This window comes from Vitis vinifera, chromosome 2, assembly GCF_030704535.1.
Source record: "Vitis vinifera cultivar Pinot Noir 40024 chromosome 2, ASM3070453v1".
In the NCBI taxonomy this organism is placed as follows: domain Eukaryota; kingdom Viridiplantae; phylum Streptophyta; class Magnoliopsida; order Vitales; family Vitaceae; genus Vitis; species Vitis vinifera.
The window spans coordinates 14,702,463-14,728,242 of record NC_081806.1 but is presented as its reverse complement, the minus strand read 5'-3'; the positions used below and the strand labels follow the sequence as shown (position 1 = coordinate 14,728,242).

The window sequence follows — 25,780 nt, the reverse complement described above, 5'->3', positions numbered from 1 at the left end:
TATATTGGATTAGGCTAAGGCGTGAAAATTATCGTCCTTAAAGCAGGTCCGTCCTTTTAGGTATTAAAACTCGGTGCATAAGGGAAGTAGCTACCTACCTCTAGGATTTAATAGCCAAAAACCCTTGCTTTGGGTGCAGAACTTCAGCAAGGAATAGTACAACTCAAACAAAAAAGAATTCCTCCAGAAAATAGAATGAACAGACTATAAATAGGATGTAGTAGTGTTTTGGTGTTACAATAGTAGTTCAGTGACAAGGATGAAGATGGGACTAGTTGCATAGTGGTTGTTGTAGATGCAGAGGTTAACCGGGAGGACTGACTGTAGCAATAGAATGAGAGAGAGAGGAGAGAGCAAAGAGCAATGAAGAGGAAGGCTAAGAGGGTTCTCAATTTATAGGCTCAAGGGACTCTCCTAAATGGTGACAAGGCTTAAATGCCAAACAACTACAACCTCAAAAGCCTAAATGGATACAACCATTAAAGTAGAACTGTCAAAACCAATTAATTCAAATTTAATTTAAACTCACATGCCTAGACGTGGAAAGGGGAGAGTCCCAGGCAAGATGCGTGTGTGGACATGTCGCGTATTAAGGGTTTTTGGTTCGAGCCACCCAAATTCCCTTTTGAATGGGCTTAGACCCCTAGGTGCATGAGGCCCTCTCTTGCATCTCCACAACCTCATGAGGGTAAGGGAAGTGAATTAATATATATACCCACTAAACATCCCTTTCCAATGCGGAATTATCATTTTCCTTCTTTTTCACTTTAAAACACTCACACACACACACACTACCAACACTCTTAACAGTAGTACGTTGATGAATATTGTGGAAAGAGTAATGCTTCTCAGCGATATCTCATGCATGCCAAGTTTCCATCTAAGATGGCGCAGTCCTCTGAGTAGTGCCTCCGTCAATACATGGATCAGTTCTGCAACTAGGCATGCATCCATGTGTATATATATATATATACATATCATATTATTATCCATTATTAAATGAAGCTGATTATACATTTACATGTGGTGCATGGCAGTATCTGAGTGGTGATGCTGATTATAATAATCTCCCTATATTCCCAAATGTTGGGGATGGGTGGAAAACTTTCCCGAGAGGTCACCTAATCTACAACTTCTCATCCTTGTGAATGTACATTTGACTAGCAATCCCCATCATCCAGCCAAAAATTGCATTGTGCTGCGGTACGTGACAACTTGTCTGGCGTTGCACGTCAAGCAAATTGAGATTAAAAATTTTAGTGGGAAAGATGATAGGCTTGAAATCATAATATGTTATCTGCTGAAAAATGGTCGAGTGTCGGAGCTCTACACAACCACCCAGGAGTCGATTCTCGAGAGAGATTGTCAAAGCTTCCAAGGGGCTCCCCCACTTGTCAACTTATATTTCTTGTTTACGGATTGACTTTGAACTATTGGAACAAATTCTTCATCTCTAATTCAGGCATTTTCTGAGTTTCTCATCCACGGCCTTGCCATTTCTTTTGTAGTTTTGTGAAAAACTTTCAGTTCTGTTTTTTCAAAATTTTACATGCCACTTTGGATATGAGAACTCAGGCATATGCACATTGAATCGTCGATGGAATTAGAATATGGCAATTACAATTACACAAGGGAAATAATCTCACCAGTTAAAAAGTTAAATAACAGGAAAAACTGATTACTGTTTTCTATAAGCAACTCTATACCAATATTAATTCATTCAGGGCTCAGCTTCATGATAATGATGTACATAATGAGGTGGAGGCTGGACTTCATAATGATAGGCATAATGAGGCGGGGATGGGGAACTGACCACGCTTTCTGAAGGACTGGGGATGTGAGTTTGATTTTTGTCTACCCTAACTTCAACCAACTCCTCTTCCTCAAAAGATTGGAAAATTGGATGCAGGTATGCATCAGCCAAGTAGGCTTTTATGTTGAGGTTGGGTTCTGTAGTCCGTTCCATTGTGTCCTTTGCCATGGCTTCCTGAAAAACAAAAGTGAAAGAATGCATAAAACGATAACTTCTAAAAGCCAACGAACTTAAAAAATATTGAGGATAAAGCATGTTGAAATTTATTCAATACAAATAGATTAACAGATCAGCACCTCCCTTGAGCAATGTGTATGCACCAGAGCTTCTACCATAGACAAGTGATCTAGATTAAAGAAGCACTTTGATCCCTTTGAATGTGGGTCGAATACGGTCACATTCAACTACAAGCAAGCTAGGGGCAAACTTAGGAAAGTGCCTATATAGGAAGGAGGATGTTTTATGGGATTTGAAACAATTCATTGTGTACTGATCACCACTTATGCACACAAGTGGGACCATTACTGAAAAACAATGACAGTACAAATAGTTAGGATGGACATCTAAACACCTCATGAAGAATTAGAATGCATTTGACAGAGCTATCTCGCTCTCTTCTCAGAACATCACGAACAGCTTCATCCACCTTCCTGAAAGCACAGTTTGAGAACAACCCAGCACTTCATTCTTGTACATGCTTCCACAGAACTTCCAGCTCCATCACAGATCAGGGTATTGTCCAAATGGGTTTTTAAGGTCTAGAACTCCTTTCTACAAGCATAAGAAGGCTGCTGCACCAAATGCAGTCCTAGAGGCAAGTGTTGGCAGTTGGATCATGGATGTATTACTAAAATATCTTTGAGCGTTTACTATGTTCAGAGATACAACAAATGCATGTTCCGCTTTTCCCCCCAGCAATTAGGAGAAAAAGGAAAAAAGACTGATTTCTAGAAGCTAAAATGTCTCATAAAAAAACCATTTTCCCAATATAAAGTTTGGTGTTCTATTACATTTAAGAAGCTACTTGTGAACATAGTCTTGAAGGGTGCAATGTCACAGGATGCTTCAAATGAGCCTTCCCATGGGTTTATATAGAGCCCAGGAAGCTTCTAGAGACTCCTACACTTAGCTATTAGTAGGAAGAGTGTGGAAGGTTCTAGAGATGCCTAGAGAAGTCCGCACATCTCTACATTATGGTGGAAGGTATGAGAGGAGTCCAAGGCTTTCTAGAGAATTCTAGAGATCTCTTGTATATTCTTGTACATAGACTTGTACATGGAATGGTGTAGGGTGTTCTAAAATATTTTTGATTTGTAAGGAACCCTCCAAGGTTCCAGAGAGTTCCATTGGTGCCTATAAATAGGTGTGACCTCTTTTGGCCAAGGCACCAAGCAAATGAGTTCCCAAAGCACTTGTAAAGCTTCCTTTGAGCAATAAAAGTTTTCATTCTTTAAGAGTTGTCTACTACGCCTTCTAAGCTTCCAAGTCGTGAGCATCTTAGCTTAGCAAGCTAGGCATTGGGAGTAAGGTTGACTTAGCAACATCAACTATCTTGACTTGTCTAAGTGCCACACGAGCTTAGGAAAAGACTAAGTCTGTGACAATTGGTATTAGAGCACGGCTACGAAGCGGGCATAGTAAAGGAAGCATGTCGGGCTCCAACGTGGAGGAGACTAGCGAGCAAACCCGTGGGAGGAAGATCAAGCCTACTGCATGGGGCAGGGGCAGGAAGGATAAATCTCGTGATGCCATAGCCAACATGGAGGCAAGGCTAGCCAAAGTGGAGCTAGCCATGGTAGACACCCGAGAAGGGGGTGGACTTGATCGAGCAAGGCATGGAGAAGGGCTTAGGGGATCTAAGGGAGCAGATTCAAGACCCTCATAAGGGGGTGCTAGGCCCACAATTTCAGCCGGTGTCACACGAGGAGTTCATGTCCTTCCAAGACAAGGTCATGAGCATGTTCGCTAGTATGGAGTCAAGGGTGGAGGCCTTGGCTACGTGCATGGAGGCCCGAGACCAGGAGATTCGACAAGAGCTTACCATCTATAAGATTGTTGTATCAGCACGAGTCATGGCCACTCATGAGGCACCAAGGGTGGAGGTGCCCAAGCCACACACGTTCAGTGACAAGAAGGATCCCAAGGAGCTAGAAAACTTCTTATGGCACGTGGAGTGCTACTTTGAGGCTATCGCACTGACGGATGAAGCAACTAAGGTACGCACCGCAACCCTCTACCTCACTGATAATGCTACTCTATGGTGGCATCGAAGGTTTACCGATATAGAAAAAGGGACGTGCACCATAGACACATGGGATGCCTTTAAGTGAGAAATCAAAAGGCAATTCTACCCTGAGGATGTGACTTACCTAGCGAGGAAAAATATGAAGCGTCTCAAGCACACGGGCTCAATCCGTGAGTATGTCAAAGAGTTCTCTACGCTTATGCTTGAGACACCCAACATGTCCGAGGAGGAGCTACTGTTCAACTTAATGGACAACTTCCAAAGCTGGGCCGAGCAAAAGTTGAGGAGACGTGGTGTTTAAGACCTAGCCACAACCATGGCAGTAGCAGAGTCCTTGGTGGAATATAAAAGGGGAGACTCCTCCAAGCCCAAGCCACGGTCCAAGGGTAATCATGCCAAAGGCGGGGGAGACAAGGGATCAAGGGGGTACACTCCTAAAAAAGGATCAAGTAAGACCTTTAGTGGCAAGGATGGTAAGGGCAAAGATAAACGAAAGGAGTTCACGCCCATGACCAATTGCTTCCTATGTGATAAGCCACACTAGGCGCGAGATTACCCCAAGAGAAAAGCCCTAAATGCTATGATCAAGGAAAAAGAGAAGGAGGGTAATGCTCATGTGAGATCATTACAACTCCTAAACGCCCTTAAGGCCAAGTCAGTGCCTAAGACGCCTCAAAGCAAAGGGCTAATGTATGTAGAGGCCCTTGTAAATGGAATGGACACCAAGGCCCTGGTGGACACTGGTGCCACTCATAACTTTGTTTAGGAGGATGAGGCAAAGAGGCTAGAGCTCTAAGCATCCAAGGAAGGAGGTTGGCTCAAGGTAGTTAATTCAACTACCAAGCCATCACACGGAGTAGCTCGCAGGGTGGCTATGCACATTGGCTCTTAAGAAGGAAGGGTTGACTTCACAGTGGCACTCATGGACGACTTCAAGATGGTACTGGGGATGGACTTCCTACAGAAGGTCAAGGTCGTGCCAGTACCCTTCCTAGGCTCAATGGCTATCCTAGAGGAGGAGAAGTCATGCATGGTCCCTACGATCACCGAAGGTTCGCCCAAGACCCTTATGTTATCGGCTATGCAAGTAAAGAAGGGGTTAAAGAGGAAAGAGGTGACCTACCTCGCCACCCTTAAGGAAGAACAGGATGATGGGTCGGGAGAACCCATGCCTAAGGAAATCAAGGGAGTCCTTGATGAGTTCAAGGACGTGATGCCGCCCAAGTTGCCTAAGAGACTCCCTCCTAGAAGAAAGGAGGATCACAAGATTGAGTTGGAGCCGGGAGTTAAGCCCCTCACTATGGGGCCATACAAAATGGTATCACCCGAGCTGGAGGAGCTAAGGAGACAACTTAAGGAGTTGTTGAACGCAGGGTTCATCCAACCATCCAAGGCTCCCTATGGCGCGCCAATCTTGTTTCAGAAAAAGCATGATGGGTCCCAACGGATGTGCATCGACTACCGGGCACTCAACAAGGTGACAATAAAGAACAAGAACCCTATTCCACTCATCGCCAACTTGTTCAATCAACTTGGTAGGGCGAGATACTTCACGAAGCTAGACTTGAGGTTGGGCTACTACCAAGTAAGGATTACGGAGGGGGATAAGTCGAAGACTACAAGTGTGACCAGGTATGGCTCATACGAGTTCCTAGTGATGCCCTTCGACCTCACCAATGCCCCAACGACGTTCTACACGCTCATGAATAAGATCTTCCACCCATATTTAGACAAGTTCGTGGTGGTGTACTTGGATGACAGTCATCTACAGTAACACCCTGAAGGAGCATGTAGAGCATCTAAGGAAGGTCTTCAAGATCCTAAGGCAGAACGAGTTATACGTAAAGAAGAAGAAGTGCTCCTTTGCTAAGGAAGAAGTGAGCTTCCTAGGACATCGCATCAAAGATGGTAAGCTGATGATGGATGACAGCAAGGTGAAGGCCATTTAGGAATGGGATCCACCTACTAAGGTACCTCAACTAAGGTCTTTCCTTGGCTTGGTTAACTATTACCAGTGGTTCATCAAGGGTACTTCGCAAGGGCAGCTCCACTCACTAATCTTCTCAAGAAGAGGCATGGGAGTGGGATGGAAGGTGACAACAAGCCTTTGAAGATCTAAAGAAGGTTGTGACTGAGGAGCCGGTGTTGGCACTACCCGACCACACCAAAGTTTTTGAGGTACACACAAATGCCTCAAACTTAGCTATTGGGGGAGTCCTTATGTAGGATAGGCATTCGATCGCCTTCGAGAGTCGCAAGCTAAATGACACAAAGAGATGCTACACGATGCAAGAAAAGGAGATGACCGCCATCATCCATTGCTTGAGCACCTGGAGGCACTATCTTCTAGGGTCTCACTTCATAGTGAAGACCGACAATGTTGCCACTAGCTACTTTCAAACACAAAAGAAGTTAAGTCCTAAGCAAGCTAGGTGGCAAGACTTCCTAGCTGAGTTCGACTATACGCTAAAGTATAACCTAGGAAGCGCTAATCATGTGGCCGATGCCCTAAGCCGTAAGGCAGAACTAGCATCCATGACGAGCCAGCCTCAAGAAGACATAATGGATCTTCTAAGGAAGGGGTTGCAACATTATCTAGTGGCTAAGAGTCTCATCGTTCTGGCTCATGAAGGGAAAACTAAGTGGTTTTGGGTAGAGGATGGCCTACTTTACACTAAGGGGAGACGACTCTACATGCCTAAATGGGGAAACATAAGGCGGAATCTGATTAAGGAATGTCATGACACCAAGTGGGTTGGACACCCTGGGCAACAACGCACGAGGGCACTACTTGAGTCAGCTTACTATTGGCCACAAATATGGGATGAAGTTAAGGCCTATGTGAAGACTTGTCTTGTGTGACAACAAGACAAAGTGGAGCAACGATAGCCTAGAGGCCTGTTGGAACCACTACCAATAGCAGAGCGCCCATGGGACAGCGTCACCATGGACTTCATCATCGGGCTACCCAAGTCAGAGGATAATGGCTCTATCATAGTAGTAGTGGACAAGTTCTCTAAGTATGCGACCTGCATAACAGCCCCGACCGACTGCACTGCGGAGGAGACGACAAGGTTATTCTTAAAGCACGTAGTCAAGTATTGGGGGTTGCCTAAGTACATTATCAGTGATCGCGATCTGCGTTTCACAGAGAAGTTTTGGACGGAGCTTTTCAAGCTTATGGGTTCGAAGCTTTACTTCTCCACAAGCTTTCACCCACAGACAAATGGGTAGACTGAGAGGGTGAATGCCTTACTGAAGCTTTACTTGAGGCACTTCATGAGTGCCAACCAGAAGGATTGGGCTAAGTTGTTAGATATAGCCCAGTTCTCATACAACTTGCAAAGGGGTGAGGCAACCAACAAGATCCCGTTCGAGCTAGCCACAGGGTAACAACCATTAACTCCTCACACACTAACAATAGGCTATACGAGGAGAAGTCCAGCGGCTTTCAAGTTCGCAAAAGGGTGGCACGAGCAAGTTGACATAGCACGCTCATATTTGGATAAGGCCACTAGGAAGATGAAGAAGTGAGCTGACAAGAAGCGACATCACACAGAGTACAAGGTTGGAGATATGGTGCTGGTCAAGCTCCTTCCTCAACAATTCAAGTCGCTAAGGCCAGTGCATGAGGGCCTTGTGAGGAGGTATGAAGGACCCTTCCCCATACTTGGGAAGGTCAGCAAGTTGTCCTATAAAGTTGAGTTACCACCAAGGTTGAAGATTCATCCCATCTTCCACGTAAGTTACGTGAAACCATATCATGAAAACAAGGATGATCCAAGCCGAGGGTTTTCTAAGAGGGCACCTACGACGGTCGTGACCTCCTATAACAAGGAAGTAAAACACATCTTTGCAAATCGAGTCATCAGGAGATGAGGTGTGCCTCCTGCTATGGAGTACTTAGTGAAATGGAATGGACTACTAGAGAGCGAGGCTAGTTGGGAGCCAACAGATGCACTATGGCAGTTCCAGGAGCATATTGAGCGGTTTCAAGCGAAAGGAGCAACAAAGATGTTTGCAGCTTAGGTGGGGAGAGTGTCACAAGATGCTTCAAATGAGCCTCCCCATGGGTTTATATAGAGCCCAAGAAGCTTCTAGAGACTCCTACACTTAGCCATTAGTAGGAAGAATGTGGAAGATTCTAGAAATGCCTAGAGAAGTCCACACATCTCTACACTATGGTGGAAGGCATGAAAGGAGTCCAAGGCCTTCTAGAGAATTCTAGAGATCTTTTGTATATTCTTGTACATAGGCTTGTACATAGAATGGTATAGGGTGTTTTAGAATATTCTTGATTTGTAAGGAACCCTCCAAGGTTCCAAAGAGTTCCATTGGTGCCTATAAATAGGTGAGGCCTCATTTGGCCAAGGCACCAAGCAAGTGAGTTTCCAAAGCACTTGTAAAGCTTCCTTTGAGCAATAAAAGTTTTCATTCTTTAAGAGTTGCCTACTACGCCTTCTAAAGCTTCCAAGTCGTAAGCATCTTAGCCTAACAAGCTAGGTATTGGGAGTAAGGCTGACTTAGCAAGATCAAGTGTCTTGACTTGTTTAAGTGTCGCATGAGCTTAGGAAAAGACTAAGTCCGTGACAGCAAGCACATAAGGTGCAAATGTCTTCTAAGGCTTTGATGCAAGACACACCATAAGGCACACACACAAGCAAAGTGTGGTACAACCCAAGGTACATATCAATTTTATAAAATATGCTCCATGACCAATCCATGAAACAAAAAATTTCAAGATTCCAAGCATTGAAAAGAAACACATCCTATAGAAAAACTAATGAAATCATATAAAATTTCAATATGCAATTAGAAATTTTAAAAATAAAAAGTGTTTTTAAAAAAAAAAACAAGACAAGGTGTGCCTTTCCAACAAGGAGTGCTTTGGTAGGCAACTCACTATAGCTAGGGAATCATTGTGCCTTTGGCCTAGGCATGCTTAAAGAGCACCTTTAACAACTATGCTCATGAAACTAAACATATTTTGAGATGCTGACACCCTTAATATTCTTGACGGCCAATATCTGAAGTCAATGATAAACATTTAAGAACTACATTAAATGAGCCCAAGAATTATCTCAAACCGACAGAAGCATTATGCCTAGATATCAGGAATGGCATGTATGAGACTAAAGGTTGGTTCTTAAATTTGGCTAGCCACATTAAGTAAAAGTATCTATAAATTATGAGAATAATTCAGTTCATGTAAGCTATAATATAGGTAGATGGATGGCATAACATAAACAAAGACATTTCTGTCAAAAAGATTAAAAAAAAAAAAAGATTGCGGGATAATTTTCAAAATATAGTTATTCAGAAAGAATAAAGCATACCTCTAGAGGATACTTTCTAAATGCAGGTTCAAATCGATTCTTGCAATACTTGTGGAATGTTAATGTTAATATGGGTAAAGCAATCAGCAATGGAGTGGAATTAGCAGCTTTTTTTGTGCTGAGCAGACCCATCAAAAGAAGTTGAGATATTAGTAAGCTTGCTATTATGCGGCTGTGAACATGTGGCCAGAATGCAGCACCACTCTCGTATTGTTGATTGTACACATTTATGACCTACACAATCAAATAATGCCCAGAATCACAAGTAAGAATTTATACCAGCAAAAATGTGTGGCAATATATTAGTTCAATATTTTAAGCAAAACAAATATCCCACAGGCATTAAGAGAGTCTGCTAAACAAATAAGTTTTTATTTATGCACAAATTTCCATTCAGCATACTTTAGCAGAACTTATCCGCATAATTTCATAATTTTCATATCATTCATGAATGTTGCAATTGACAACAATTACTGAACTATTAGCCAATTTCATGCCTAAATGCCTCTTTTTAATATGCACAACTTTTTGAATTCTAAGCTAATCCTGGCACCAAATAATTTTCATAACCCAAAAATATCACCGAAAATTCTGCAAATGAAAACCAAGTCCAGATTATAATATTAGTTCTTTTTGTAAAATGAGAAAGTTTTCATTGTTTGCTTCAAAGCATCAATATAGCACCTCACACGTATCAAGTGGAAAACAAAGTATCAAGCAATGTGAAGAAACTAACCTGATGCCGGTAAATAAAGTACGCAAAGGCAAAGAAGACAAGTATAAAAGGAAGAAGGATTGGAGTAACCACAGCATACACAATCCCTAGAAGGAAGTACAATTGGAGACTTGGGATGGTCTCTGGGAAATCCACACTCCCAGGGTTCATTGCATGCTCTCTATCTCTTTCAGTTTTCACCAAGAACATGTTCTTAAGATGAAATATGACCAAAGGCTTTAATCGAAGAATCTCACTAGCAATGCCAGCCCATCCATCAACCATTATATATGTAATAAAGAAAGTAGCCTTCATCGGTATTGACACCCCAATGGTTCTAGGGATCCTGCAGTACAGAGAAAAGTCAACAGAGATTAATCATGCACATAAAAGGAGACAGATATCAGCTTAAGTTAAAGGGAAGATTTTGGAAGAATTGCTACACTGACAAACAGTTTTTTACAAGCAAGCTCATTCCCTTACTTTTACTATGAATCAATTAGTTTCCTAGAAAGGCTGTCATTTTTACAATTTTTAGGATTTGCCAATAGAAAACGAACTTCTCAAATTTGAATCAGTTTGTTCAGATGGAAACAAAGTCAAGAAAGGGAATATCTACATCATAGTAGGTATTTAGACTTTGATGTGGCATCATAAATTTGATGTGGAATCAAACAGTGTTCTTATCCTAAAGTTGAAAATGTTGTGGCACTCTAATAAATGATATCGCAGTTATGTTCAACCTTTTCTTTTTTCCTTTTAATTTTCCAAGAAGGAAAAAGGAAAAAAGAACGAAATCTAGGGCAAATTGGTTTGTTATGTATATGTATCATCGCAACCCCTACCATGTATTTCATTGAGGAGATTGGTGACCATTGCCATGCTTTCAGAATGATATTTCCATGGTTCCCTACATCAACCCAAATCTAATGCAAGCCTTTTGCAGGAAAGCAAAGCCACTGCTTTTCAGAACATGAATAGAATACATTTCTATGTAGCCTAATTCCCACATTTCTATGTAGTTTCCCTTGCTTATCTCTTATGCCTTTTCAATACAAGTTGTTCCTTGAAAAGAACAAAATGCACCAACAAATAGACTAATTAAACAAATATTTTTTTCCATTTTATCAAAAATAAACATTTAATTGCTAAAAAATAATTAGATGCAAGGAAGGGAGAGATCCTTTCCCTTAACAAAATTACAATCCCTAATCAAAAACTAGAAAGAAGACACAATTATAAAATCAATTCCTCCTGGAGGTAGAAAATCCCCCACAAAGGAGGTCAAATGTTTTGCTTCCCTCTTTGTTAACGAATTCACAATCTGATTAGTTAAATAAAGAATTCAACAAAAATAGCACTCCAACTTCGAGGCAATTTAAAGGATTTGGTGAACCCACCTATCTAACTCCCTTCAACCTGTTTGTTTCTTATTCATCTAAGACATGACTATTGCCAGGTCTCCCTCTACTAAAATATTGGAGAGACCTTTAGCTTTAGCTAGCTTCAAATCTTCAAGCAACGCTAACACCTTTGGGCTAGCCTCTCTCCAGCATGTTACAAGAATGCTCATACTAATGTTCTAAGATGATCCCCACTTCCTAGTTACCCAGAAAATATCCATCTAAGTTTAGCTAGAAAAGGAGTCCAAATAGGTAGTGTATCCAATATGGCCTAGTAGATCTGTACGCTAGGTTTTAATCTAACAATATTATCTAAAACGAGTACTCTCAAATGTTGCACAAGTTGATGCTCAAAAAATGAAGAGAAATAAAATAGATCCCCTAATGCCCTAAAAAGTCTTCTTTCTAACCTTAAAAATTTATGTGTTCCTCTCCTGCCAATATGTCCATAATAAGGAGAGACAATAAATGCACCATAAAGACTTGCCTTTAGGAAGGCTTTCAAACTAGTAAGAAATAGTCACCATCTCCACTAAACTTTTAAATGGAACCTAGGGAATCCTTGCATGTTCAAATAGTCTGTGCCACTATGTTAATGCTGCAAAGCAATGTAGAAAAAGATGATTTACTGATTCCCCACTTCTCTTACACATGACATATCATTCTAGTTGAAGGCCATATAAGGTATTCTTTTCTATAATAAATCATATGTATTAACCTTCTTATATGCCACTAGCCATGTCAAAGCCTTGAGTTTTAGATTTCTAGATTCAGAATGTAGGTTGAAAGGATTCGAGTTGGTGGAGACAATGAAGACTTTAAAAAAAGAATTGATCAAAAATAGATTAGAGGATGTCAAAGATTAAATGTTCTCATCAGGAAAAGTAGATGATAAATACCCATTGCCTAATGTCACCATAAGGCAAGTAAGTTCTTCTGTTTCATGGTCCAAGAGGTTAGGACAAAAGCGAAGATTCTATAACACAGAGGAAGTTGAACTCAAAATTGAAGAAACACTAGAATCGCTTTCCTTCACCACTCTATAGAGATTTGGGAATTGAACATAAAGAGGTAGATCACATTGCTAAGTACCTTTCCAAAATCGAGTTTTTGTACAATCACCAATTGAATACCAAGTGAAATCACAAAAATATCAGTGTAATAGCCTTCTAAGGACACCGATATGATCATTTAACAACAATATTAGCATCCCAATAGAGTGTATTTTGTAAATGTTCAGAATGATCTTGTGCCATGCAACATTACTCCCTTAGGGAACCCTCCACAACCACTCCCTAATAGGGCTTCATTCCTTACAGCTATCCTTCTCACAACCAATTGCCTAATTAAACAAACAAATTTAACAAGACTAATGTCAATCCTATAAAGAATTGGAAAAGTAAAACTTATGTAATCACAATTTTATGATTCTAAAAATATAGTCAATGTAGTACTTTATGTCATGGAAATTTCCACTTTTCATTCGACATAAATTTAAAGTTGGCAAATCTTATGGTATGACAATTTTAATTACTTCTAAAAAAAAACAGAGAATTATGGATAAAAACTGGCAGTTGGATTACAAATATACGATAATTGAAGTTTTTTAATATAACCATAATTTGTATTTGAAAGAAATATTACTATTCCTCAAACAATGAGCTGTTTAGGAAAAACTACACATATTTGTAACAGTAGAAATAAAACAATCAAAATCCAAAAAAAAAAACTTAATAACAAGACAAAAAGTTAAAACTATGAGCGAGTAACCTCAGAGCCTCTGCATAGAGTTGAACTGAAAACAATACATAAATTGTATCATTGGATGTACCTCCAAATGAAATATAAATTATCAAATCAAATTGATTATAACCCAAACTTCAAGAACAAAAACTAGAATAACCCTTACAAGGATAAGAGAATCTAAGGCCAGATAATGAAGCACACAACTACAGTCATTCTTTTGTCTTAAACCTAGCACTCTAGCAGTATACTATAACAACTAAACAAGGAACACCAGTTTTTGTAATAAACGAACTTGGTATTCTGATGAACTTTATTAACAGAGTTTGATGTCTTTGAGCCAATGCCACCATGGCAGAACTAAAATTGAGGAAACTATCAATTCAACACAATCAAAGAACCTCTGACTAAAAAAAATTCTAAAGTGAACATCACTGCTCCATTGATAGGGATAAGGAACATTACTGAGTAGGTGACTGGTGAAGGAATGAATGAAGTTGCTCGAAAGCTGTTCCTGTCACTATACTCCCCAGGAACACATTCACCAACATAAAATAATAGTATTTGGCAGACGACCTTCGTTCTAGTGTTGATAATGCTATATATCCCTCAATTTTTGACAGAATCATCATAACTGTAGGAAGAATATACAAGAAGATTTTAAGAGCTAGACCAGGAAGGAAACCCTGTAGGAATGATTTGATGAATTTCCTGCACAAAATTGCCAGTGAATTAGTTGTAAATATGACCCGAGAAAAAATTCACACCATATCTAGACACATATATAAAGCAGTTCCAGCGAAATCCAATATCATCCATATTCTTGTTGCCCTTACCCTGGTAGAGAAAGGACTAAAGGCCCTTGTCCTGTTTTAAGTTTTCTGCCTTTCTTTTTAACTTTTTTTAATAGTTTTTTTCTTCTTTTTTTTTTTTTCATTTTTTTCCCTTTTCTTTTCCTTTCTGACACTACTAACAAAAGCAGGCTTGCTGGTTCAGATGGGAAGAACCCCCACAGCCAAAATAGATGTGGGCTGAGGTTAAGTTTTAAGCCTAAACTCAATTTGGGTTGGACTCATGTTAAGGTTCGGACAATCCAAGTCTAACCCAAGCCCAATTTAATATTTTTATAATATTTATAATTTATATTGTCCAATATATAATATTCATTTTATTTATTCTCTTTTTAGATTTTTAATAAAAGATATCAAATTCTAACTATATCATATACCTTTTCATTTTTGGATAAAGCTATATAAATTTATTTTTACCTTTTTGTTTTTATGTTGAAATTTTATCCCATTTAGGAATTAAATTTTGGTATAAATATATAGCAAAAAGTTTTAAAAAGACATCGTGGATAGACTTTGAATCATACTACCTGATCAACTTGACCAATTTGGGTTGAATCCAACCAACCCAAGCTTAGAAAAATGAGGTTGAGTTGTGATTTGAATCAAGTACTTTGGGTTGGGTTGGACTTGGGTTGATTGCTTTTTTAATTTGGGTTTCGACCAACTTGACCTAATCTGCCCTATATAAAATATAGGAACTATTATATAAATAGTAAAGACTTATCTTAGAAAGGCATTGGTCTTTTAAAAACTGTTTTAAAAAAAAATATAAGTACTCAAAAACTTTTACTACCTCAGGATTTAAAAATTTTTATAACAGTTTTTAAGTATTTTTTTTTTAATAGGAAAACAGTTTTTAAGTATATATGGTTAGTCTCTACTTTGGTATAAAAGTTCTCACATTTATATAGGAGTTACAAACAAAAAAAAGGAAGTCTATCCAAACTACACCACCTTAGTTTTTTACATGGTTTTCATTTAATTTTCGTTTGGTTAAAACTGTTAGGGAAATGTTTATGTTAAAATTTTTATGTTTAATGTTAGTGCTTGGATTCTAGCTTAATGTTACTCTTATTTTAAAATGAAGATTAGCTCCTTAGGTATTTTACCATAATATAATTTTACATTGATGGCAAAGGACACATTTTGTGTGCCCTTACTTCTAGTATTATACTACATGATAAAATGAGATAACCATCAACACCAAGAGCATGATGTAAAACATCCTCAAGTCTTTCCCCATAAGCAATAAGCTCCTGTTTTGAAAATGAAACATGATAACATGAACCAAATACTGAAGACAATGAAAATCTCACTTACAATTCTATCACTGCCCTTAGGAAAGGAGCAACCCTTTCAAGACCCTCCAAATTTGCAAGGGATTGCACAAAAGCAATGGGTATCATGTAAAAGAACACCAAAGCGAACACCGTTAGTGACACTATAAGTTTCCGGATGCTCAAAGAAACAAATGGAATAGCCAAATTCTGCCAGTACACATCACGAGGTTCTGGAGCCCAATTTGTGAGCCAAAGTGTGGGATTCCTACTTTGCTGTGTCTGTGCACATACTGCAGCACCCCAACGTGAATTAAATGAAACAAAAGCAACTGGCATAATAGATTTTGGGTCCTTGAGAATTCTCTGGCGTTCTAATGCAATCTAGCACATAATACAAGGATCAAGCATCCGTATATTAGAGCAACTCAACATTCAAAAGGGAAGAAAAAATACTAGGACATCAGATTTACTGAGATAAGTTAATCTCCCTAAAAAAGATAACGGAAATTTTTTAAAGGTGCAACAATTCATGGATAACACATCATGAAGCAATAGATTCCTATGCCAAAAAAACTGCAGCATTCAATAGATTCCAGATGAAGTAACATTTGTGAATTACCCTTTTATCAATCTCCTTTATCTGTTGTTCATAGTACTCAATCGAATCAACTCTTTTACCACAGATCCCAAGAAATCCAATCTGAAAAATGAAAAGATTCCAGATTGTCACATCCAGAGTTCCAAATGTTTATAGGTGATTTGTACTAGCATAATTAAATGGTCCATGGAACTACTTAAAAAAATACCAAACTACTGCAGTTTAAACCATTTGGGTTGATTAAATGAATTACCTTTGTAGTCGGTCTCCTGTCTGGATGTCTTTCAAACTTAAGCTTGTTATAGTCTAGCCAATTTCGGACCCTCTCTCTTTTTCTCACAAGTTTGGAATATTTGTTTGCATTATAGACAGCCTGCATAAAAGTACCTAAATAACGTGAATAGATTATAAAACTAAATGAAGTCCTTTAAGATAAAGAACAGGCACAATATTCATACATGTAGAGTTAATCCAATAAATCCTAATAAGAGTTATTATGGTTGGACTAGTTTTATAAGACAGATAATGGAATAGGGATTTTTCCCATGAAAGTTCTAAAAGAACTGTATTACCTGGTGATCAATATAATGGTTCGGGTGGTTTGTTTGAAAGAAGTGGTCTACAGTATCTGATATTGAGTGACCAGAAACATGCGGCACATTCCTAACCACCACCTACAAAAACATCAATGTAAAAGAATCTAAAATCTTGTCTAACATAAATCACAACAGTAAATTCTGAATTCATCACACATCAAAGCAAATGTGAGTACTAGAGCAGTTAGGCTTATTCACACCTAAGATATATGATATACAAAATTACAAAACCCATCATAAAATGCATTATACTTCTTTTTCTTTCACAAAAGTTCTGCAGCATTTTGTGCCATTTAGTTGAAACTGATCATACATTTTGAATCAGTATGCATGAGGAATCCAGATATATAGGACTTCTTTTAGGGGATTTCAAAACACAAGTACTTAATAGTGCAAAATGGAAGATCTGCAGACAAGAATTGCATATTTTCTAGACTGATTAGAAGATAAAACTTTTGTTCCTTTATAATCTTTCAGCTTGGGTTAGCATGTACTTGAGTGAAGGCTCAATACCTTTGTTTGATTTTGTAGATTGAGTGGGGTCTTGTTGAGAGTCAGGGAGGTTTTTTGACGTCTTCCTTTAGGTTCTCCTTGTATATGCCAGTGTACTTTGGTGTACTTTTTCCTATTACTAATTTATAAATATATATTTTTACCTATAAAAAACACACACACACAAAATACATGTCTAAAAGTGTTTCCCTAGGCCTCTTATCTGATCACCATTTTCTCACTAAGAAATAATATTTCAGCAAGAAAGTAAGACTTTTGCATTATATTAGTTTGTTTACTATATTGCATTTACTTAATTATTAGATTGGAATTTTTCTTTAACATTTTTTCAAATTTCTCTGACATAGGAGGAGAGTTTATGCAAAGGCAGCATTTTTTTGCCCTGAGGGAGTTGGCTACATGAATCCTTTTTACCATCCGGTCCTATCTAGAGCCATATTGTATATTAGAGGCCTCAATCATGCCTTTTCTCCATGCCAAACCATGTCTTTTTTTGGCATACTTCTTGTAACTTTGTGCCTTCAACTTGGATTAAATTACTCCTTGATAAAGGTGCATATTCTGAATCAACATGATTAGCTTGTAAGTAGACACAATCCAAAGCACTTTAGCAGTCAGAAAGAGCTTTTGGCAGTTAATCCTGGTGATACAGACAGCATCTAACATTAAACACTCCCTTACCAAGACTTCACTTACCTAAAAGATGAACAGAACCTTAAGAAATGTTTGACATCAGAGAACATTCTCCAAGCATATGTGAGCATTCTCCATTTAGAGAGTTTTATGAATGTCTTTGCAAGAGAATAAAATGTCCATGTATGTCCCCAAAACCACAATCATGCCCTTCCATGACCAATACTGTGCCCATTTTGACAATATAATTAGAACTGAATCAATTGCAAGTTGCCTTGGGTATTAGTAATTGATCATCTTATTTTTGGAAAATATGTTGCCCCATGTCTGAGCATTCTAATTAGTTCAAATTCCATTGAGCATCCACAATCAATTTGCAGATGCTGTTTGAGAGCTTTCATTTGCAAGTGTTGGATGATATATATTCCTTCTTTTGTTCAGAAAGTTTTTTACTTCTAGGTATTCCAAGGCCCAGATAAAGAAGTGCAAATGTTTTGGAGGTAATATTACTTCTCTGTGCCCAGTGTTCGGAAAGTCAACATGATTTTCGATGATCTGGAGACTCGTGGAAAAGGGTGAAGAGGATGCTCTTTTTTCTTCCTCTAGGTAGGTTTTGAATTTTTATCTCTGTATATGCAAATCTTCAACTTCTTTATGCATTCCCAGACTCATAATGGAAGTGGTTTAGAACCTGATATTCCAGGCTAGATTTTTCCAGTTCTGGTCCTTTTCTTTACTGCTTGCTCACCTTCCTATTTTCCCTGCATATACAATCTTTATCTAAGGACAAAAAGAATCCATTCTAATTGATAAACAGACAACCAACAGCATACCAAAATTTCTCTGAAAGAATGGAAAGGAAATAGAAAATAAGATCATGTAACATAAGTAATAATTATGAAACTTCATGACCCTCAACTCCACTTGACTGAGTAGTTAATATTTGAAGACTGGAACAAAGAATAATCACATCACTGTATTCTCTTAGCAGATGCCACGATATAAATTTTTTATAAGATTATTGCAGATAACCAAAGTTCAAAGTACCGTAATGCAAACATCATTCAACTCACAGTGAACTGTTCCACACGCCTGTGCTGTGAAGCCAAGAAATGCAACCTCATTAATGCTACATTATGATATTCCTTGTAGAGCATGTAACAAATCCACATCGTGAACAGATACTCCATCCCTATGTGGAAAAAAAACCTGAAAATTCAAATATTTACAATTTTTCCACAGGACAAGCATACAATATCTACAGGATAACTTTTTCATTCAGAAAAAGAGAGATAAAAGTGGGTGAGAGAGAAGAAAAGTAAATTAAACATTTTATAATTACAATTGGCAATAGAGCAATATCATCCCACAGTAAATTCTGAATTCTGACCAAAGTAGCATCATCTATAAGAATGACACCTAAATTCATTTCCTATCAGGGAAAAAAAATGATATCTATAACAGTAGAAAATTTTCTATTTATTGACCACATATTAAACTTATGTTTGACACAGAATGAAGTCAATAACAGCCAATATTGCACAGTATTTGAGCCATCTTTTTGCTGATAGCTGAAAATGGCATTGAGCTAGCAATTGAAAATAGTCATTAATTGAAATAACTTTTGCCCATGGTCCTGCTACTATGAAGCAAGCAAATGCATATCCTGTGACATCCAAAATTAATTGACTTCTATCTTGCCCTCTACAGAAAGTAATTTTCCGGCCATAATGAGCTGGATGTCCTCAATGTTGCACACAATACAACCATAAATCTAATAAGTCAATTATTCAAAAAGATATAAAACAATGCAGCTTCAATCTCAAGCAAAGAACTGCAGCTCTCTCAAAGCCACACTCAGATCTTGGATATGATATTACATCCTTGAAATGAACTGTTTCAAAACAAATCTTAGGTTGGCATAACCTGTCAAAATTCCTTGAGCCCATAAGAACTCCTCATTCCCTTCTAGGAGCCCCTAAAAAATTGCTGCTTTATTTCTTAGTTGTCAAACAGGTAAAGAAATGAATTTCAAAAAATTAAACAAGATATAACATTTTTATTTTGATAGTAAACAAGCATTCCATTAAATTATAAACAGAAATAAGGGATACATGAAGAACGAATATCATCTCAGAACACCTCTAGGGGTATGTAAGCAACCCCACTCCTGAAATAGCACATTTTCATAAACTCCCAGCCATAGTACAATGAAGAAAGAGATGAACCACTGGCTGGCTTGTTGCTATTTAAGTAAAGAACAGAATACTTAGTGTTGAAAAGCTTTAAATGGTCTCTTTATCTGTAACAGATAAATATTCACTCTTTTATTAGCCCCTAACCATCTGAAGGCTCTCTTTGGGAAAAACTTGAGATTTCCAAGTGAAATTAGCTTGAGAACTTACAACTAAAGAATTGCTCTTAGTAAGCGCAGAAATTCGCTACTATAATGTTTACCGTGCAAGTTGCTGAATCTTATCATAGCTTTATAGAAAGGTTTGTACATAAAGATATGTAGTTACTGATATCTATGGAGATAATATCACTGCAAGTCTAAAGAATGTCACCACAAGAGTGAAATGGTAAATCTGGAAAGCAATACCAAACTATTAAGTGAAATCAGTAATTAACCTAAGGGTTTTTGGACCTATAAAATCAGTGCTTCAAGCAGTCAGCACTAACAGTACTGAAACTTTTGTACTTTTCTTTCAGTTTCATCATATGCGAGGCACTTTTGTTTCCTAATAAGCATAAGATATATTCAAAATATATAAAAAGAGGAGATACAAAAGGAGCTACAACAAGGACAAACCAGAGTATACAAGGAGCATATACATAGGGTGCCAAGCAAACAAGATAAAAGAAAAGTGTAGATCCTACCCACGCCTACTTTGAACCCAACCAATCTACAAAATCCAACATGGACATAGATATCTCTCCTATACAGTGTCTAACATAATGGGGAAAACTAAAGGAATGCGCTAGAGTCTAATAAATCAACAAAATCCAACATATGCCCTCTTTGTTACCTTAGCAATGACATGGACAGAAGGAATGCAGCTCAAGAAGGAGAATAGGGCAAATTAAGGGAGCTTTCAAGGTTACAATAGCCCTGACAACATGCATTTATGATGTAAGTGATAAGTTGTACAACCTAAGAATTGGAGCACAACCAAGGGAGAAGGTTCCTAAGCCTTGAATCATCTACAGTGGGGGTGGCATTATGAGCTGGATTGGACAAGCTTGATGAATCATGTTACCCTCTTCTTTCATGTGTTGGCACAAACATGCTAAGGTGGTGCATACCAAGGTCTAGAATTTGCACACTTGGCCTTCCTTCACTACTTTTCTCTCTTTTTCTCTGCCATATAGTGCCACTCTCTCAACTGAGAGACGTCATCTTACAAGTGCTTGGCTTTTTAGGCCACTTTTCATGGCCCATTTGCATCATCAACAGCTACTTTAGACAAGGGTTTCTTATCTTTGCCCACTTGGAGCATCTTTAAGAAACATTCTAATTAAAATCTTGCATCCTCTCCTAATTTATTATTGTCTGCACCATTAAAAATTTGCCCCAAGTTCTCTTGAGATAAGTCATGTGCTTCAAAACTTATGTTCATCCAATGAGAATAGATCAAACCTCTTTAATTCAGTTGGGAAAGCACATTGTCAACCAATCTCAAAGATTTGCTAACAAACTACATCTAAATCCTCCAATATGCATTTCTGTAGTTTCACTTTAATCTTATTTCATCCAGAAATGTTTTTATATTTCATTAACACAGTGATTTATGTCTGACCAAAGGGAAACAACAGCAAAGTCAATCACATATATGGCAGGAAGCTATAAATATGTTTCTTCACATTTTGAAAATATATCTCCTTGTCTAAGAGAAAAGCAAAGTTACCTTGTTGATTCAGGACGGACATTAGATATTGAAAGCTTATCAATATCGCTCACAACCAGTTCTTTCCTCAGAAAAAATAATGTTCCACTAGATACATTGACTGGAACAAGAATAAGGAGCGCCAGAACAGTCACTGGTAAGAAAATTTTTAATCTGGCAAAAAACAAACCAAAAACTGGTTGGTGATAAGATTATCCATAGACCATGAAGCTTCAAAATACATCAAATATAAATGTCAAAATCACAGCTAAGAAATTGGTCATTTTTCAACACAATAAAGTAAAAAAATAAAAAAGATGAGAGAGAAAGAGAGAGATGACCCACTGTTCATGAATGCTCTTTCCTACCTTTACCCAATCTATTTGCAGCATAAGAAAGAGAGGCCCAAAAATACTTTACACCAAAACAAAAAAAAACTATAAAATATAACAGCATATCCTCAAACTTTAATGCCAGTTAAGCAGGGGAGCCTAGATTTTTCTGAAAAAAAAAAAAGAAAAGAAAAGAAAAGAAACAGCAAGAGTAGAAATTACTGAGCAAATAAGAAAAGATAGAAGAAAGCACGCTATAACATCCATGGGTTTTGATGTTATTTCCGTTTTTCTGGAAATAAACCAACAAGAGAATTAAAAAATAAAACACCGACAAGAAAAACAGAATTGGCAGGGCGTTTTGAAATATCATTTTCAACATTTTGGTAGAGATCAATCCGTTTTCACGAGAATTTTGAACCAAAAACGTTCAAAAATATGAAAACGGCCTGGTATTCAATTTCATCGATTTCACAGGTCAAAACCGTTTTGAAAACGATGCGCTTTGTGGAGCCATAAACAAACTAACTCTACCGACCAAAGCCCAAAGGAAAAAGGATGAAATAAATTTCAGAGTGTAACTGCAAACTTCCAGAAAGACAAACACACTACTCGGAGGGAGGAAGAAACATTGGGAAAATAAAGAAGACAAGGAAAAGGAATTCCCCATAATTCAAATTCTCTGGAAAACATAAAATCCTAGGAAAAAGAACATAAAGGACAACCAGAACCTAAAACACTGAAAAATAAGAAAGATACCCAAAAACCGAAATCCCTAGACTGAAAATTCTAAGGAAAAACACAACCTTCCGAGGAACACAAAGAACACCCAGAAGCAGAAACACTGATAAAATAAGGGGGAGCGGGAAAATGAATTCCCCAGCTCTCAGGAAATCACAAACTTGCAAAGAGAACAAATGCCACCCATAAGCAGGATACTGAGAAAAATAAGAAAGATAAATAAACAAATTCCCCACAATGCAAAATTCTCAAGAAAACACAAAACTTCAAAGGAGAAAACAACACCCAGTAGGAGAAACACTGAGAAATAAGAAAGATAAGGAAAATGAACTCCCGGGATGCAAGTCCAAAAGAAGCACAAAATTCCAAAGAGAACAAACATGGCCCAGAAGCAGAAACGCTGAGAGAAGAAAAAAAATAAGGAAAACACGAATTCCCCATAATTCAATTTGTCCGGAACAACAAAATTTGGGAAGAGAAGAAAAAGGATACCCGAGAGTGTAAATTCTGAGGAAAACAGCAGAGTCAAGACCGGCATGCTGAATGATCTCAGCTTCACTCATCCTCAGAGCCTGAGGCATCCAGTTCAAGAAAGTGAGGTAAGTCCAAAAATTGAGATTGACCAACTTGCCCACAAAATTCGCCGAGCGCCTTGGGCTGGCTCTTCCTCCACAGATGTACCATTTAGGGAAATAGACCCTGTCGTTGATGGGCTGAATCCTGAGGAGAGCAAAGGCCAGCAAGAAGGCAAATGCACTAAGTATGTTGATGGAAGCCGAGACCCCTATGTCTTCAAGAGTGGCCATTGGACGCCAAGAGTGCAGAGAGGGATGGAGAGAGAGAGAATGGAAATGAAAATGGGAATGGAGAAGCAGAGGAATAGCAGATGCAGAGGGGAAAGAATAACATGAGCTGTGCTACTTTATTTTGTTTATTACTTTTGCCATTATCGGTAGTCTATAGGATAGTGGAAAGTTGAGAATGCCATGGTGCCCTTCTGATGTGTCAAACTCAATCCTCACATGCTTTCATTCTTCTTTTAGAACAAGTGACTCACACTCGTCACTCGTGGCATGTTGTTTATTTCGTTCGTTTATGTTTCGTGATACAATAATCCTCTCTAATTCTCAATTCAAAGAGGGGAGAGAGGACTTAGAGGAGTTAGGGAGAGAGAGAGAGAGAGAGGCTGGGGTGGAGGTGGTGGGGTTTTTGCAGCTTTTGGAAAGTTGTCGTGTAGTGTATGCGTGCGTTTCCACCTTTTTCAACGGTTTCTTGAATGAATAAAACAAGTCTTTCCTCCGTAACTTGCGTCTTGCGGCGGAAAGCTGTCCACAATCATCGCCTCTTTCTTCCATTTTTGTATTTATTTTTCCAGATCTCCTCCTGTTCAGTTATGATGATGCCACCCGGATGTTGTAGTTTCTATTCATAACTTCAATATATTCTTATTATTCACCCTACCCCATTTTTTACGAAGGTTTTAGTCCAAAATATTCAAATTGATTAAACATTTCAAAATCTATAAATATCATCCCAATTTCATAAATGAAAATATAACAGAAAATCATAGGTGACTTAGAAATAGAATTTATATGTAGTTGTTTACCCAAAGTGCATTAGACATGAACATGTTGAAATTATAATTCGACTTAAAGTCAAATTAAAAGAATTTTAAGAATTTGAGAAACATTAGGAATTGTTAATTATTTAGGTTTGTTATGTTAATTAAGACTTTTGGTCTAATATGAATTAAAGTCTTAATGCAAGTATGATTCTTTGTTGTGAATAGGTTTGTTATTATGGTGAATAATAGAATGCAATAAAATATTATTTTAGCAAAAATATTATCAATACCCGATTGTGTATATTCCAACCAATGGTATCAAAGACAAAAGATTAGGGAATGTGAAATGGCATATCAAAACTAAAATACAAAGGAATGTGCAAAATCATAAGAAAGTTTTGATTTTGTTGGTAAAATTATGATTATAAATAATAACTTAATTCATCCTCAACTCCCAAAATTCACTAGTAAGAAATTTGATAATTGATATATTCGGATGTATGTCTTGTTTAGATCTCAAGATTTATGAGATATAGTAAATAGTGGTTACATTAAAGTGACCAATTCAAAAGAATTCAAGACACTATTAAAGAGTATAAAGATTCATTGAGGTTATGTTTGATTCCCGGAAAATACTAAGGAAAAAAAAAATACAAAGGAAAATGATTTTTTCATGTTTAGTTGTCCTATGAAAAATATAAAAGAAAATCAAATATAATTAAAACTTATGTATTTTAAAATTATTTAATCTTTATATTAATGAGTTAAAATAAATAAAATGAATTTGAAGTAAAAAATAAAAATAACTTATCAACTTTAATCCATTTTTTATTTTCCTTCACTTTTTCTTTCCTTCTATTTTTCCTTTGTATTTTATTTCCCTTGCATTTTCCCTCTAATTTTTTGAAAACCAAACATAGCCTGAAGGATTCTCAAAAGGAAGATCAAAAAGTACTATATGCAATATTCCAAGCAATAAATGAAACCATATTTTAAAAAATCTCAAAGGAAAAAAAAGAAAAAAGAAGTAGGTTACTCCGTAATAATTCTACAAATGTGATGATCGTATCAGACGAATGAGGTTGTAAATATTAAGAAGTGAATTCAAATCTCTTTGCATGAATGAATTTAAATTGATCTCAAATTATTTTGATTGAGTACAAACCATTGTAAACCAAATGCAAGTTACACTAGGAACCCTGGAGCTCTCTATTTCCATAACCTTATATCGTATAGATGCATGCAAATTACCCTAGGCCTCCAAATCCAATGTAATGAAAGCAAAAATAATTTTTTTTAATGAAGATGAAGTCTGAAAAGTCCAAAAGTCTCCTTTACCCTAGATCTTTTACTCGGTAACTCAAACCCCATATTCCCCTAGGGGAAAGCATATCAATGTAACCATCTAACCATATTCAATTATTAAATGGATGAATCATAAAAGTCATTCTCCTAAGGCACTAAAGAGGGACATAAAGATGTCGTTAAATGCATCAAGTCACTGAAATTACGCCAATAGGAAATACAATC

At 37.6% G+C, this 25,780-nt stretch overlaps 1 protein-coding gene across 1 annotated transcript; it reads right to left on the bottom strand.

The window, feature by feature from the left end:
- Nucleotides 1–1,580: 1,580 nt before the first annotated feature.
- On the bottom strand, nucleotides 1,581–23,912 carry LOC100263040 (CSC1-like protein At1g32090). Its single transcript, XM_002273696.5, has 11 exons — nucleotides 23,179–23,912; nucleotides 21,635–21,787; nucleotides 18,800–18,935; nucleotides 16,557–16,658; nucleotides 16,238–16,357; nucleotides 16,006–16,086; nucleotides 15,427–15,767; nucleotides 13,721–13,966; nucleotides 10,131–10,455; nucleotides 9,395–9,628; nucleotides 1,581–1,987 (listed from the first exon to the last, which is right to left on the bottom strand). Exons 1-11 carry the CDS (start codon nucleotides 23,490–23,492, stop codon nucleotides 1,721–1,723), a joined length of 2,319 nt encoding a protein of 772 aa, XP_002273732.1. The 5' UTR covers nucleotides 23,493–23,912; the 3' UTR covers nucleotides 1,581–1,720.
- Nucleotides 23,913–25,780: the final 1,868 nt, after the last annotated feature.